Genomic DNA, 15,485 nt, shown 5'->3' on the forward strand with positions numbered 1-15,485 from the left:
GCGGCGGGCGGCGGCGCGCGCCGGGACAAGTGTAAATATTGCTTACTACATATTAGTAATTTTATTTTAGAGTGTAATGTGCTATAACCGAGTTCGCGGGGGCCACTGCACACTGCACACACCCTTGTTTTTATTATTATTTATAAGTATTTTTGATTTTAATCGATAACTACGTTATATATCGTGCGCCGAATGTCAAACACCAATATATTTGAGGATACTTAAACTTTTGAGTCTTGCTCAAAGGACGTCCGCAGTGTTGTTGAGCGTGGGGGGGTGAGAGGGAGGGGGAGTGTCCCCCTTATTTATTTTTATAATCATTTATATTCTAGATGTAGGTCGAATAGAGCTTCAAGTGTAATTATGTCGGACCGTTCTTGCGGCGCTCGCCGCCACAACACAACACAACACTAACTCTGTCAGAACAAAATTCTAAATGACCGCTGAAATGTTTAATTGTATGCTTTTATAGTATGTGTATAATGATATTTTGTAAGTGACTTTTGAAGGCATTCCATATGTTACAATGCGGTGGCGAGTTGAGTTGATTGGGTGAGAAATAGTTGCAATAATTAGTACGAGTCGTTTGTAATGTGAGTGCCATCGGCCGCGACCGCGCCGCAGCCGCGCCGCAGCCGCACCGCAGCCGCGCCGCAGCCGCACTTTCCAAACTTATACAATACCATGTTGCCTTTCAATCTAGGACGAAAATTTTTTCAAATAAAAATGTTTAAGTAAAATATTAATCGTGTTTCATTGATTCCCGACATGAATTTCTATTTTTGAAAACTCATAAGACAAAAAGGCGAAGGACCACATTCTGTGGAAGGTTTTGGGGGAGGCCAATGTCCAACAGTGGGCAAACAAAGGCTGATGATGATAACAAGACAATAGGGAATGTGCATGTTTTTTTTTATAAACAAGAAATATTTATAAGATAACCAGAAAAGAATATTGACATGAAAAAATAAACCAATGAGCTAAAAAGAAAACTACGTTCATTCTCGTGCGACTAAGCGCGGCCGAAGTTGGCCAAAGACTGGTGAGGTCAATAGTCAAATTTCAATCAGATGTCGCTTCGATGTAAATAACAAAGTACTTCATTGGTCCCCAGAGTTATCAAGAAGAAAAATAATGGCTGTAAATTTTATTCTAAACTTTGATTTGGCGATTTCTGTTACAAATAATTAAATAACTCTAAAAATACAGAAATTCGAGTAACATATTTTTAAACGATAGCTATTTGTGTAAGGTGGTTGGAAAACCTTAATTACAATGATTGTGAACAACTATTTCTACATAATACTTAATAGAAATTAGTACTTTCCATGGCATACAGTATACAAGTATTCATACACATATACATTATCTTCACCCACATGCTCAATGCAGACACTCAATGACACACATTCACACACTCAATCTCACATACACACATACACACTCATACAATTACTCACAACAACACACATGACAGACGGGTAAGAAGTGATTCATTTTCCTTAACTTCAGTTTATTATTACTAATTAACAGTAGGTTTATTTTTTCTTTAATTTTGTATGGTTTCATGCGATACTCAAGTTTTTTTATTTTTTTTTGTTGTCAAAAGGTAACTGAAAGGGAAGGCATTGGCTCCTTAAACACAGGATTTCCTAGTTAAGGAGCCAAAGCAATATTGATCCTTAAATCAATGATTGACAATAAAGAATCTTTATTATTATTATTTAGGTCGTCTACCTTCACAAAGTATTCTGTGTACTCAGAAGAAAACAAATAAAACTGCAAAATTGATAAAAATATTATTTATTGTAATATCACTTTGTACAATTTTACATAATGTTTTAATCTAAGAAATAACCTGCCAGCTCCTCTAGCAACCACAACAAATTAAACATTTTCTCTTAAACATGAGCTTTTATTGTGATATAATATTTAATACTACTTATATTATAAAAAAATCTATTATACAATAAAGTAACAAGTTTCATAAAGTTATTTGAACAAGTAATGTAACATTTCAAGGCACTTGCACACCTTATGACATTAGAGAGTCTGACTGCAATACTATGTCTGGGGAAGTGTCCAGTGCTGGTAGAGATGGTAGTGGTGGTGGTGGGGGTGATGATGATGCTGGTGGTGACACTGCTGGAGATGGTGATGCTAGTGGTGGGGGGTGCGGCACGCTGCGCAGATGGCGCCGCAGCGAGCTCTTGTCGCAGAAGGGCCGCGCGCACTCGCTGCACTCGTAGACGCGGCCGCTGTGCACGCGCATGTGACGAGACAGACCTGATATACACATCGCGAGATTAATCGACAAAATTCAGTTATCTCACACAAAAACACACGTGACAACAATACCATTGTTAATACGTTTGGTAATAGAGAAAAAAAAAATCTTACTAATATTATAAATGCAAAAATTTTGATTAGAATGTATCTCCGGAACGGCTTAACGGATCTTGATAAAATTTGGCGCAGTTGTAGAAAATGGTCTGAAATAGATTGGCTAGTTTTTTTGTAATTCGACGCGGGCAGGGTCGCGGGCTAACTTTATTATCTCTACTAATATAATAAATCGTAAACACACACTAGGTCGTGGCCTAGGATGTCGGCAATCACAGCATATTTTTGAATAGTTCTTTCTTTAATACAAAGCCCTACACTTACGTCACACTATTAAAGTTAGAGGTACATAAATAGGAAAAAAATCTTCATTTAGGAAAGGCACCATAAAGTACGAGCTGCCAACATTAAAGAATCGAAGTTATTAGTAACGGTAATTTTGACATTTGCAATTGAGAATTTGACAAATGTAAATAAGTTAATAATAAAGATATACGACGATACGATAAAGTTTTTATAATTTGATGCGGATGAAGCCGCACGGGAAAAGCTGAACAACTAGTGAAATATAATATAAAGTGTGGTACCGGAGGCGTAGAGGAAGACCTTGTCGCAGTTGGGGCAGGGGCGCAGGCTGAGCGCGCGCTGGCGGGGCTCCGCGTGCGCGTGCGCGTGCGCCTCCAGCGACGAGCGCTGAGTGAAGCTCTTGGGGCACGTCCCGCACTGGTACGGACGTTGCTCTGACACACACATTCACTTACAATCGTTTAACGTTATAAATATTAGTATATATTGCACACATAACATTCGCTCATTAGAAATGTGGGAAAGAATTATGGTGTGGAAGGGAATGGAATGGAAGTGTGACAGAGAGGGCGTGTGAGCGACAGAGAGAGGTTGAAGGGCAAAAGGTGAACAGATAGATCAAACGACGTCAACGGAGTATTTTGTATATAAAACTTTTCGTGTTAATTGACTTTGAAAAAAAAACACTTATGTACATCTTCTTTTAACCAACCTCAAAAATAGAACATTCTTGATTATATTAGTAGTGTTTTAATGTGAGAAAATCGGCTTGGAATTCGAATGACGTGATTTAGAATAGCTGTCATTTATCACGATTATTTAAAAATAAAAAAAATTATCATTGTATTTTAGAGTTTTTCTTTTAAAAGTGGTGGTGGTAACGGTGGTGGGTGGTGGGTGGTGGTGGGCGGTACCTCTGTGCACGAGCTCGTGGCGCAGCATGACGGCGCGCTGCGCGAAGGTGCGGCGGCAGACGCGGCAGGCGTGCGGGCGCTCGCCCGAGTGCACGCGCTCGTGGCGCCGCAGCGCGCTGCGCGACAGGAAGCCCTTGCCGCACGCCGCGCAGCGCGCCCACTGCCCGCACGCCTCCGCCCCGGCCCCGCCCCCGGCCCCGGCCCTGCGCCAGTGTCACCAGGGTCTAATACTAATTTTACTAACTGTTTCCCAGGTGAAGGTTTTTTTCCAATTTATTTATCCCCTTAGATCGATAGCATGAAAGTATATAGCTTAAAGTGTGTCATAAGTATAGGGCTTTTTATTAAAGAAAGATTTTTTTCAAAAATATGCGGTGATTGCTGATGTCCTGTGCCACAAAGTAGTGTGTTTACTGTTACGCTTTATTAGATTAGTATAGAAGTATAGATAAATGCAGAAGTTTAGATGGATGTTGCTGAATGTATAACATAGTCTGGAGCAACATACAGACGACCTAAACGAAGTTGCGAGCGAAAGCTAGTGTAATATACTTACTTTTTTCCTTTGGCGTTTTGTTCCAACTTTATTGGGACACTTTCTTCTGAAGATGGCATACTATTAACACTATTACTGACACTAATAGTTTCTTCACTTAAATTGTCCTGAAACTGCAAAGAACATTTTTACACTCCCCTTTATTCATATTTACATGAGCACCTCGAGAGTACATCCTTTATCAGTTTATAGTTTAGTTAAATATGATATACAAATAATATAATATATCAAAGATATAGGGCGCCAACCTCATCATCTGGCTCCTCCTCCGTAAGCTCCACCAGTACCTTCCCATTCTGAGTCTCTAATTCCAAAGTCTTCACATTAGGGTTCTGTAATATCATCTTTTCATCTTTTCTTTCAACTACACCAAGTTGCAAAAGAACTGTTGTGAGAAATGCTTCAAAACTAGGCTCAACATTTTCTGGCTCAACTTTTGATGGTGTTTCTTGTATCTGTACAAAAAAGTAAATCTATATAACTTGTTATTATTCTTCCAAACTTTCAAAAGGGTTCCTAACTTCTAGTCTTTGTAATTTGCTTATATCATTAATGACAGGGCTCATAAAAACATACCTCTTTCTGTGTATTGCTATGTAGGTTTACATTGTTTTTTTTATTTGATAGCCTATTTGAATAGGTTTTCCCATATGTTCTTTCATTGCTAAATGTTAATAAATCATTGCCTTCTTTAAAGTTTCTTTTAACACCTCTTTGGTTCTCCATTAATTTTTTATTCTCCCTCACAGCTGCTGCGTGTAGTTTTAGCTTTTTATTGCTGACTTCACATTTCTCCCGAAAGATATAACACCTTTCAATGTCTCGGTAGCATTGTCTACACAACTTTTTTGGGAGACAATCATCCTTTGACACCTAGAAGAGTTGTAAGTTTTTTAGCAAGCCATTGATCCAAAGATATTCAGCCAAAGTGAAAACTTTAAGATTACCTCAATCCCCACACACATCGCGATACGCAAGGCGATATCAGGATAGGATTCGTGTTTGGAATCTCTGTAAATTGGTAGGCAGTCTTCTGTCTGACAGAGACATAATCTACAAAGTTTATGCACGTCGGGAATGATGTCATCATCAAGAAATATGTGTCTGCTGGCTCCCATCTCTGTATTCTGCTGTGTAACCTAGTGTTAATTTTAAAACCATAACACAAACAGTACAAGGTCTTTTCTTTCTCCTAATATTTCATATATTATACGTGTTAGACAACAATAAATAATTTCTCTACCAAAATATGTCGTTGTGGATTGTTGTAAAGGAACGATAAAATTTCTACATAATACGCGGTACAATGTTTACAATTAAATGCGATCAGCAAAAAAGGTCCGAACTTTAAAACTTTTTGACGTTGACAGGTACCAGTGTTGTCAGTAAAAATTGTTACCAGTTCGTGTTCATCTTGAAAAAAGTAAGTAGGTTTTTTATTTAATTAACAATATAATGTTATCTAGATAAACATTACTTGTATCCTATCAAAAACGAGAACATTAGTCAATTAAAATAAAATCTCTAAAAACGGTTTCGGTCCACCTCAGACAGTCATAGCCCACCTCTGGGGTACAGTAACGATCCACTCTTAAACACCCTAATAGATATAAAATAATTATTCTTTATCATTTATCTTTTCTTTTTGAATAACAAGATTTATTTCTATAAAATCAGAAATTAATCAAAATAATTAGAATTACTAGTTTTATTATAAAAATATAAAATAAATGTTATCACATTAGTTGAAATACATATTTCAGTAGTTTACTTTCATTTAATTTCGAGCACCAAGTCTAGCGAATCTAAACTCCCCCTGGACCGAAACTGTCTTATCCACCCTATACACCCTATACAAGAAAATTAATTTCGAATGGCAGTAATGTACAGCCATGATAATGCATGACCCGATAATGGACAGCCAAATATTCCGTGTACAAACAAAAGATTTAGGTACACGAATTATCGGCCAGTGCATTATTTGGCTGTACATTATCGGGTCGAACAATATGAAAACGTACCGATATTGCACGACCCGATAATTTACGACCTAATAATCGGTGTCCCATGCAAAGTATGTGTGTACCCGAATTATTCGGTCGTACATTATCGGGCACGGCTGATCCAGATATTGCACGGCCAAATAAGCCAATATGGCGGAATTCAACCTGTCAGAATCCCATCAGCCAATTGGCAGCGTGTCTTTATGATCGTGTGTGACTCTTGCCAGTGGGTAAAACGATTTAGTTGATGTTGTGATGTTTCAAAATTTAAATTTAGAATTGTATAACGGTTCAGAGGTTTTTTAATTGCTTACCACAGAGTTCTCAAGTGGAGGAAAGACACCCAGTTGTGAGTTCCTCCTCCACTTACGCATCGACGGCAGCACACACTGGTATAGCAGGTGCGATGCAGCATCCGGATACCTGTAAATAAGAAATATTATAATATAATTATTTTAAACTATATTAAAAATATTCGACGTAGCTAAGGTTGATCATTTTGGCCTGAATAAATTTGAAAAGTATTTTATATAAGTTATTAATAAAATGAATTAACATAAACACTGAAATAAAATACATTAATCCGATTTTATAACAATAAAGATTGTATCTAATCAACATAAGAATTGGGTCTGCTTCTTGCTAAGTACCTTACAAAAAATTGATCGATCAAACCGTGTATTTAATTTTTCTGGACTGGCATTAGTATTTCTGCCTGTTCCGTTTATTTTACATCCTCTAGGAGTTTTCTATCCAAAATACATGATTAACATTTTTTAACAACAAATACAAAAAGTTTATTTGACCATGATCACCTCATATGTCCCCACCGAGGGGTCCAACCCTACCCTGCATTATTAATACTTACCCTTACTACATCATAATCAGTTTTATTATCCTATTCTTAAGGAATAACAGTCATCACTTACCTAGCAGCTTCTTCCTCATAAATCGTACTGAGAGGAATATCCTCCTCTGAAGCTCTCCTCTTCAGTGCTTGAAACATGATGTTCCTGAAAAAAAAAGAGGTGTATTTTTTAACTAAACAGCATTTAGTTAAATTTATCTATATTAATATTATAAAATAGGAAAGATTTGATTGTTTGTTCAGATGTTTGTATTATAAGATTTGAATAATCGTCTTTCAATACTATATGCTATATTATTCCTGGGAGAATCCATTTCCACAGAAAAAGTCTGATATATATTAAAACAAAATATATTGATTTAAAAAAAGCTATCCAAATTACAAAAACAAACTTTGCATTCAAGTATTGCTGATAATTATGCTCACACCACACCGGAGTTTTTATTTAATACTGTATTAATAGTAAAACAAATCCCCAACTTAACGTGAAACCTATACACTTATGAAATCATAACCAAATACTTTTGTTATCTCACCGATTTAGCACCCAGGGAGTAGGTGGATGGTTATGCAGACCCTTAGTCGGACCAGCTTTCCCATCCCGTAGTATCCAGTGCGCCGGACAGCGGTCGGTAGAGCACCTCATCGTCGTTGAGGCCCCCCTCGAACGACTAGCCACATAAAAGTGACCAGCGCGAGTATACCAACGTGAGCTCCCTTTGTATTGAACGATCTCATCAAAATCGTCTGATGAAAGAAGTACTCCAGGTCGCCTGGGAGACTCAGGGAAACGGTCGCCTCCACAAGCATTATGCCCAGCCATAACTTAACAGAAAAAAACACAACTCGTCCAAAGATCAATTAATTAGGTAAATGAAAAAATCGCGATGATGAGCGTCGGATTTTGAAAGTTGCAACTATAAGATAGATTTAAATTATAAAATTATTGAACAGCACAACGATGGATAAAATGTCAAGAATTGTAGAGCTGAAATGATACGTAGGCGGTTAGGATTGCATCAAGTATTGCCAATACCAGTATTCAGTTAAAATTGAATATCAAGTTAGAGTTCTATGTGAATCGTTTATTTACTATTAGATTCGTACAACCTGTGTTTAGGGCAACAGATAACCGACTTTATACGAAGCAAACGTTGACATGAAAAGAAACAACAGAAGAGAACATTTTGGAACGTTTTTATTGATCAGATTTGTAAATAACACAGTCATGTACTGACCACTAATTTTAATGAATATAAAAAATGTACTATAGTACATTTTTTTGTACAAATTATATCAAAAACGTAATTAACTACTTACATTTTTATAACTACAATGATTAAATATAAACAAATATAAGCCAAACTTAATAATATATTTAAATGCGACAGTTAGTTTCTTGATCCCGGGTACACGGTACGATTTATGTAAGGGTTCATCATATCTTACTCAAATTTTCACAGATATGGAATATCGTCTGGAATAACACATAAGACACTAATGTTTATTTTAATTAACGCGCGAACGCAGTTACGGGCGATAGTTAGCGTCATAATAAATAAATTTAATTACTTGGATCTTGTTGCAATTTGATTCCATCAATAACCCGAACTGATGATGGTGGTGCTAATACCTCAGCTTCTAAGTCAAGGAGTCTATTTTCCGCGCCGCGTCTAGACCCGCGCAAGAGCAAGCATAGCCTCAATGAGGATCACATAAACCATCACAACAATGAGAAGTAAGGTTTTGAAATATAAGATTTAGGTTATAAGAATCAGCAAACTAGTATCTCATTAAAGTGCGATTACGTACCCTAAGACCGCAATAATATTTTCCACTGTCGTCCAATTTAATTGTTATTCCTGTTTAGTCTTACTTCAAAATAAATTTCACGATATTCCGTGCCAATGTATTCCAATTATCAAGCTGTACAACATGTGGCGTGTAATATCGTTACATCCGATAATTCATGACTTGATAATGCGCAGCCAGATATTCCAAGTACAAGCAATGGGATTTGTTTGTACATGGAATATCTGACTGTCAAATATCGTCGGACAATATACGGATCACAGAGTACTTTGTGACATACTGAAATAGAGACTAATCTTCACCCTCGAATTGGGTAATACGAAGAAGAAAAGCGCCATCTGTATTTCATAGTTTACAACTTTCTTTCTTTTATACATATATAATAATATATATGAATATCCAAATAATTATATACCAATTCGAAAAGAATTATATGTCCATTCAAATAGTGCGTTATACCAATTAATTAGGAAGTAACAACAAAGGATACTAACGGACAGTTACTTTCTGCCGTCCCGGGCTCTGGAGGTGTAGGGGTATTGAAACACTGTCTTCACATAGTTAACAAGTATATTATAAGCATCAACAATCACATTTTATACAATCTCATATTTCATATATCATACGTAAACATCAGTGACAACCGCAATTACAGATGCGTTGCCTACCCTTAATTGACGGAGGAGGAGACGCACACAAAGAAACGACACCTCCGCCGTCAAATCCACGGATAGTAGTATAGATATATACATATATATGCAAAACTTACCAAGATTTTGTTGAGTTTTCGTGTGTGAAGTATTTAAAGGCAGCGCTTCAGCAAGATTCGAAGCTACAGGATCTAGAATGAATAATTAACATTTATACAAGACAATATACTATGATATTGCAAATTATGGATTAGATAATAATGGTCAAAAGTACCAGAATTTTGTATATAGTTACTAGGAGTAAGTAGGAATTTATGGTATTTATTAATTAACTGTTTATTAACATTTTGATTACATAATGCCTTTCTAAAAGGTTTCAAAATATAACTACCAAATGATGTTAATGGTTTGTTCTCATCAGAAATTTCTTGCATTGGCTTCCGGTTACTAGATTTTTGTAATCGCAATGGTTCTGGAAAAAAGGACAGTTGTAGATTATGTAAAATAATATTATAAATTTAGTTATTTCATGATACTTAATATTTACACAAACCGGGCATATTTAATGTTGGTACAGCATTGTGGCTAATTTTGTGGTTACGACATAAGTGTTTGTCTTGGAAATGCGACCGACATACACGTCGGTACTTATATATGTGTTCATTTTCCAGATCTATGATATCACCGCCAATTGCATACAGCCATGTATTAAATCTTGCCCTATCCTTCTCTGGGTTTGGAAACCCGTGTAGAACTTTATGCGGACCTTAAAACAGTAATCTGTTATTTTAACAAAAGTTTATTTTAATAAGGCTAGTTACTAAAACACTATTGCCATATGGATATAACATGAAAAATCTGAGACTAATAGCCTAAATAAAATTTTTCACAACTTCTTACTGGTTACGGGGCACTAGAGGCATATGTATTAGAATTACGATAGAATCAGGTCGTATGCAGAACATCTTATTTAATGTTATTGCACTCATTAAAAACATGCTTTAATGTACAAAAAAGTATCAGAGAGATTAGTGCAACAATTTACTACATTTACTTCGCTGCTATAAATATGGTTTTTAAAGAACCAAATACATCTTAAAGACAAAACACTACAAACAAATACTTAAGTAGTCCGGCAATGTACAGGGGCACTAGGCCAAAGAAGTGGACTATGGCTATAAATCCTTATTATACGAGAGGAGTCGTCTTACTGCTGGATACTGGATAGAGACAGTGTTATATTAAAGTCTGTAATGGTCTAAAGTGAGCAGACATACCTCCTCTTTCTTTACAACCAGGAACGCAACAATGCCTGTCAGATGACATATTTACGTTATTTATTTACCTAAATATTATTGAGGATTCATTTGAATTAAACGATAATAAAGTAGTAGATATAGTGCCATAAGACTCTTGTGGCACCTTTTTGACATTGACAGGATGGCGCCTGAGCATTTAGGGTTACCAGCAAGATAATATGTCCGCATTAAAGGGAAATTCTTTCCTTTTGAAAACGAAAACGCAAATTGTAAAGGAAGTACTTGTACCTTAAAATGTAACTAGGAAATGCTTGAGACTTCGTTTGTCGGTTAGAAGGCTCTATAGTTAAATAATCTTTGTAGCAAACTTTTAGCAATGCACTCTCTTGAGACAGTTAGGGAAGGAATAGTCTTAACGTAATAGAAATAGTCTTACTTAGCGCTCATCTACAGAATAATAGAAATCAAAGTTATTATTGTTTATTATCAACGCACCGTACAATTATGTGGTTAGTTTTTGATACATTAATGAAAACACACAGTAATTTCCTTAATACGTAAGTAAATATGATTTTAACGTCAAGAAGGCCATACTTCCAGGTACACAAAACATGTTACAATAAAGGGTCGGTCACTGCAATTTGAAATAGGAAATAAAACAACTTTCAGTAAAATGTTTTTAAGTCTATTAGTATATAACATTTTTTTTTTAAATTACAAATCCAAAAATATGCGTCGCTTTAAGAGTTAGGCAATTTATTGATTAACAAATGGTAACAAATTCTGATTGCAACAGACACAAAATGATTCACATTTTCAAATGTAATTACTGGACCCCCCAACTTCTCAGCGATAAAAATATCTCTCACTTAAAAAAAAACTGTCTTGCACTACTTTTAAACGCTTTCAACACTTTATTTCATGGAATAACATTAAAAAGTCACACAAAATGCTTAAAGTAATGACGCGAAGACTGATAAGCTATGTCACTATTATCCTGACATTAAATGTCACTTCTCATTGCCGGGTGCCAAAAGAATCATGTACATCTATATATACATACTGTACTATATTTATGACATCTGTCAAACTGGCAACTGTGGCGCCAAAAGGGACTCACTGCTGGAACTGCAAATACTGTCCAAACGACCTATCCCATCTGTAGCCTGCTTCATATCTGTAAACTGATTAGTTCATAAACTCTTCATCATGGCCAACTGCAACCATCAAGCGAAATTGCAAATAAACACAAAAGCTTGTAATATATAACTTTGACTTTAATGATGACCATCTATTAGGATCTTATCTTTTAGATCCTCATCACTATTTTCTTAAAAAAGATCCATATCAAACTACTGTATTACTTAAATAAAAACCATTAATAACATTATACAAAGTCTTATTTATTTAAAATGGCAGTTAACAATTTTATCAATTCCATTTTATAACCATCACAAAATGTTGAATATTCATATAAAAGGATTACAAACATGAAAAATAAATGCATTTTGTACTAGATACAATCTTTAACTTTTTAATTACACAGCCAATGGCTAGCACATGGAATAAAAATTTCATTTCTAAACTTGTTTACAAAAATATAATTTCTTCAACATATTATTTTCCTTATCACTAATAATTGTATAAAAATAGGAAAACTTAGTCAATACATAAAATTACAGTAAAAATGTTAAATACAAATTTTAAGTGTAAAAGTATCGAGATTTAATGTGTTTATTTATATCAAATTATTTTTATTCATTGATTTATTTGCACTTTAAAAAAATAGAAAAACACAAAGAAATATAATAATTCGGAATCATAACAAAAATTCCTTAAAAAAAATTTACATTGGAGTACATAATTACTTAATTGTATTTATTTTCTTCAACACTAATACAATAGGTTATGGCTGCTGGTTATTTTATAATATAAGAACATAATATACATATAAACTATAAAAATCGATTGCTTTACATTTTCGTATAAAAATTAAAAATATATTTATATGACAAAGATAAATTAAAAAAGCTGCCAGTCATATTGAAATTAAAATTCCTTCTTTGATTATATATGAAAGTGTAAAATATATTCAGTCAATTATTTCATTATTCAAATATTGTCATTATTAGGAATTCTATAGCAAATGGTTTCTAGGTCGGCAAAATAAATGTTTTCTCCTAAATATATGCACTCATTTAACAATTATAATAACCATTGTTCATTAATAAACTAATTTTCTTACATCATGGTTAGAGAATGAATGCCGGAATTATTTCGAATGAGTAAAACTGTTGTTTTGCATTTTGCATCCCTAAAATTATGTACGTTAGGAAATGTGCAATTAATGAGTACTTGTAAAGAATTACAGTTTGGCATCAAAGTATTTGAGCTCACGGTCCTCTGGGAGCTTCTTGAAATAACTCTCTACATAGTCTTCTGTGACGTCATCCAGAGTCTTTGGGTTCCACTGCGGGTTGTTGTCCTTGTCAATGAGGAGCGCTCGAACACCTGAGATAATATAAAATTATGACGACAAATTATATCAAACTTTAAGATACGCCTTTTTCGCTTAAATCGTCCAGACTAATTAACTTGTATAGGCAGCGTGGGCAATCGGCCCACAGCTCTGTACCCTACCACCGGCACTATGCATACCTTCTGGGAAGTCATGGTTCTCCGTGGCGCGGCAGGCGAGGCGGTACTCCATGCGCAGACACTGCGCCAGCTCCAGCTGCGCACCTCGCTGCAGCGCTCGCATGGTTATCTTCAGTGAGCCCGGGCACATCTCACTCAGGGTCTGCCCAACAATACAAATCAAAATTATTTTTATAGTGTTGGTTTTAGCCAGCAGTCGGGGCGCAATTCCAAAGTTTAATTTATACATGATACTGGGCAATTTGTAACTTGTGGCACCCCTTGTAGTCCAACTTAGTGTATCAGATGTCCAAGCGATCTCTACTTTAGTGTCTGTACAAAGGCAACATATGCAGTTTTAACATAATAGAGTGCAATGTTGATGGTTTTGCAAAGCAATATTAAATTTTTAAAAAGATTAAAAATATACAGACCTTTAAAGTTTTAACCGACCAGTCATTCTGCACCTTTTGCAGCCTCTCAATGATTTCCTCAATAGTGGATGCAGCAAAACAGTAATTGATGTGTTTAATATTAGGAGCTAATGAGAATTCTTCGGGAGGCTCATTGAACTTGTTGAGCAGATTGCGGATCTCAGAGTCGTTGTTGCAGCGAGACAGAAGTTTCTCCAGTTCAAACAAACGTCTGCTTGGTACAAAATGAGTTGCTATTCCAGATTTTACTACATCCTTTGCTTTTAATCTATCACCTGAAAAAAAAAATACTTTCATTCCTTCTTTGATTATTTATTAAGTTATGTTGGGCTGTAAGAATTAATTATTAAATACTAGAAATAGTAATAAGCAAACTTTTCATATTAAGCATTGTTTACCTGTTAAACCCAGGTATAATCCTAAATTGACCTGCAGCCGGGGCAGGAAGTATGAGCCACCTACATCTGGGAACAGTCCTATCTTAGTCTCGGGCATAGCTATTAATGTTTTCTCTGTAGCAATCCTGTACCTGCCATGTACAGACACACCTAAACCACCACCCATAGTGATGCCATCCATAAAAGCTATGTATGGAATCTTGTATTTCCCTATCAAATAGTTAACATTATATTCTGTATGGAAGAATTTTGGCCCTTCTACCCTGTCTATTGCAGATTTAACATCTCCCCCGGCACAGAATGCCTTTTCTCCTGCACCTTTTATGATAACCAAGCCTTTGCTCCTCTCCCATTCTTGTAATTGAGGCAGCATCATTGCCACCATGTTAGTGTTCAATGAATTTAAAGCCTTTGGTCTGTTTAGTGTGATAACTCCAGCATTGTTCAATGTCTCAAACAGCACTTCCTGTTCTTGTGATGACATTAGACGTTTGAAAATTACTGTAGTGTTCCTAGTCAAATTAGTGCCTATTTTAAACATCTGGAATATAAAAATTTTGGTAAAAGTAAGCATACAATCAAAATCACTGATAGATTAGTAGAGATAAGAATATCTAACAAGTAAATTTTCAAGATTTTTTATGTTTCGTAAAATATACAGGTTTTTTTTCACTTAAAATAACTATGGCAATTGTTTGGTGCATTACATATTAACGTATGTAACTTTTTTATTCATATAATTTTATACAAGATGTTTGTTATTTAAATAATTAGGTAGTTACATAACTATTAAGGTTATACTTACGTTGAACTTGAACCTTATCAATATTCATTAAATGTAATACGACCTTCAAGTTCTTCAAGTTACACAAAGTCTAACTTCAAAGCACAAAAATATTAAAAAATATGCCTTACAGTTACAGTATAGAAATTGCGTGTTGGAAATATTATTTGGTGGGGTGCAAAGGATAAAATTTATCTTTCACAAGTGTCAAGAAGCCGGGTGATTACAAATTAAAATTTTGCAAACACAAAACTAGACCAGCTGCAACAAGTGTTTTTAACGTGTTTGAGAATTGGGCAACACTTTAAAAACTTTATTAACTTGAACTCGCATCGTGTAAACGATATCTTTATCTTAATATTGTAACATTACAGATTCGTTAGTTCTTAATGTTTGTAAAAAACCACAATTGGTTTCGCCTTACAAGAACAATTTCGAAAGTTCAATAATCGGCGAGGTTATAGACGAGGTGACCAATGACAGTGACCTTAGCACTGAGGCACATTTATTTTCTGGCAACA

The 15,485-nt window shown here is 35.3% G+C and overlaps 2 protein-coding genes across 5 annotated transcripts; both read right to left on the reverse strand.

Moving 5' to 3' along the window:
• Positions 1 to 1,789: 1,789 nt before the first annotated feature.
• LOC106103711 (myoneurin-like) lies at positions 1,790 to 11,006 on the reverse strand. Of its 4 annotated transcripts, XM_013283544.1 has the most exons (14): positions 10,730 to 11,006; positions 10,006 to 10,218; positions 9,844 to 9,924; positions 9,572 to 9,643; positions 7,527 to 7,815; positions 7,052 to 7,135; positions 6,437 to 6,545; positions 5,067 to 5,258; positions 4,696 to 4,992; positions 4,368 to 4,574; positions 4,120 to 4,232; positions 3,564 to 3,766; positions 2,931 to 3,083; positions 1,790 to 2,286 (listed from the first exon to the last, which is right to left on the reverse strand). In XM_013283544.1, the coding sequence occupies exons 1-14, from the start codon at positions 10,776 to 10,778 to the stop codon at positions 2,036 to 2,038; spliced, it is 2,313 nt and encodes a 770-aa protein (XP_013138998.1). In that variant the 5' UTR covers positions 10,779 to 11,006; the 3' UTR covers positions 1,790 to 2,035. The 4 variants fall into 4 exon arrangements, with proteins under 4 accessions (XP_013138998.1, XP_013138999.1, XP_013139000.1 ...); XM_013283545.1 differs by lacking the exon at positions 10,006 to 10,218; XM_013283546.1 differs by lacking the exons at positions 9,572 to 9,643; positions 9,844 to 9,924; positions 10,006 to 10,218; positions 10,730 to 11,006 and adding exons at positions 8,563 to 8,663; positions 8,803 to 9,137.
• A 2,002-nt stretch (positions 11,007 to 13,008) lies between these two features.
• LOC106103639 (3-hydroxyisobutyryl-CoA hydrolase, mitochondrial) lies at positions 13,009 to 15,356 on the reverse strand. Its single transcript, XM_013283442.1, has 5 exons — positions 14,986 to 15,356; positions 14,181 to 14,721; positions 13,783 to 14,057; positions 13,370 to 13,511; positions 13,009 to 13,222 (listed from the first exon to the last, which is right to left on the reverse strand). The coding sequence occupies exons 2-5, from the start codon at positions 14,719 to 14,721 to the stop codon at positions 13,077 to 13,079; spliced, it is 1,104 nt and encodes a 367-aa protein (XP_013138896.1). The 5' UTR covers positions 14,986 to 15,356; the 3' UTR covers positions 13,009 to 13,076.
• Positions 15,357 to 15,485: the final 129 nt, after the last annotated feature.

This window comes from Papilio polytes, unplaced genomic scaffold (assembly GCF_000836215.1).
Source record: "Papilio polytes unplaced genomic scaffold, Ppol_1.0 DF823731.1, whole genome shotgun sequence".
Taxonomy (NCBI): domain Eukaryota; kingdom Metazoa; phylum Arthropoda; class Insecta; order Lepidoptera; family Papilionidae; genus Papilio; species Papilio polytes.

What these genes read in the sequence shown, in the direction of transcription:
- LOC106103711 (XM_013283544.1), bottom strand. Translation starts at nt 10,778, where the DNA reads ATGTCATCTGACAGGCATTGTTGCGTTCCTGGTTGTAAAGAAAGAGGA. An exon ending in CAAACCATTAACATCATTTG is followed by an intron (nt 9,644 to 9,843) that starts GTAGTTATATTT and finishes TATTCATTCTAG; the next exon opens with ATCCTGTAGCTTCGAATCTT. An exon ending in GAAAACTCAACAAAATCTTG is followed by an intron (nt 7,816 to 9,571) that starts GTAAGTTTTGCA and finishes TTTTCTGTTAAG; the next exon opens with TTATGGCTGGGCATAATGCT.
- LOC106103639 (XM_013283442.1), bottom strand. Translation starts at nt 14,721, where the DNA reads ATGTTTAAAATAGGCACTAATTTGACTAGGAACACTACAGTAATTTTC. An exon ending in ATTATACCTGGGTTTAACAG is followed by an intron (nt 14,058 to 14,180) that starts GTAAACAATGCT and finishes TTTTTTTTTCAG; the next exon opens with GTGATAGATTAAAAGCAAAG. An exon ending in GAACCATGACTTCCCAGAAG is followed by an intron (nt 13,223 to 13,369) that starts GTATGCATAGTG and finishes ATATTATCTCAG; the next exon opens with GTGTTCGAGCGCTCCTCATT.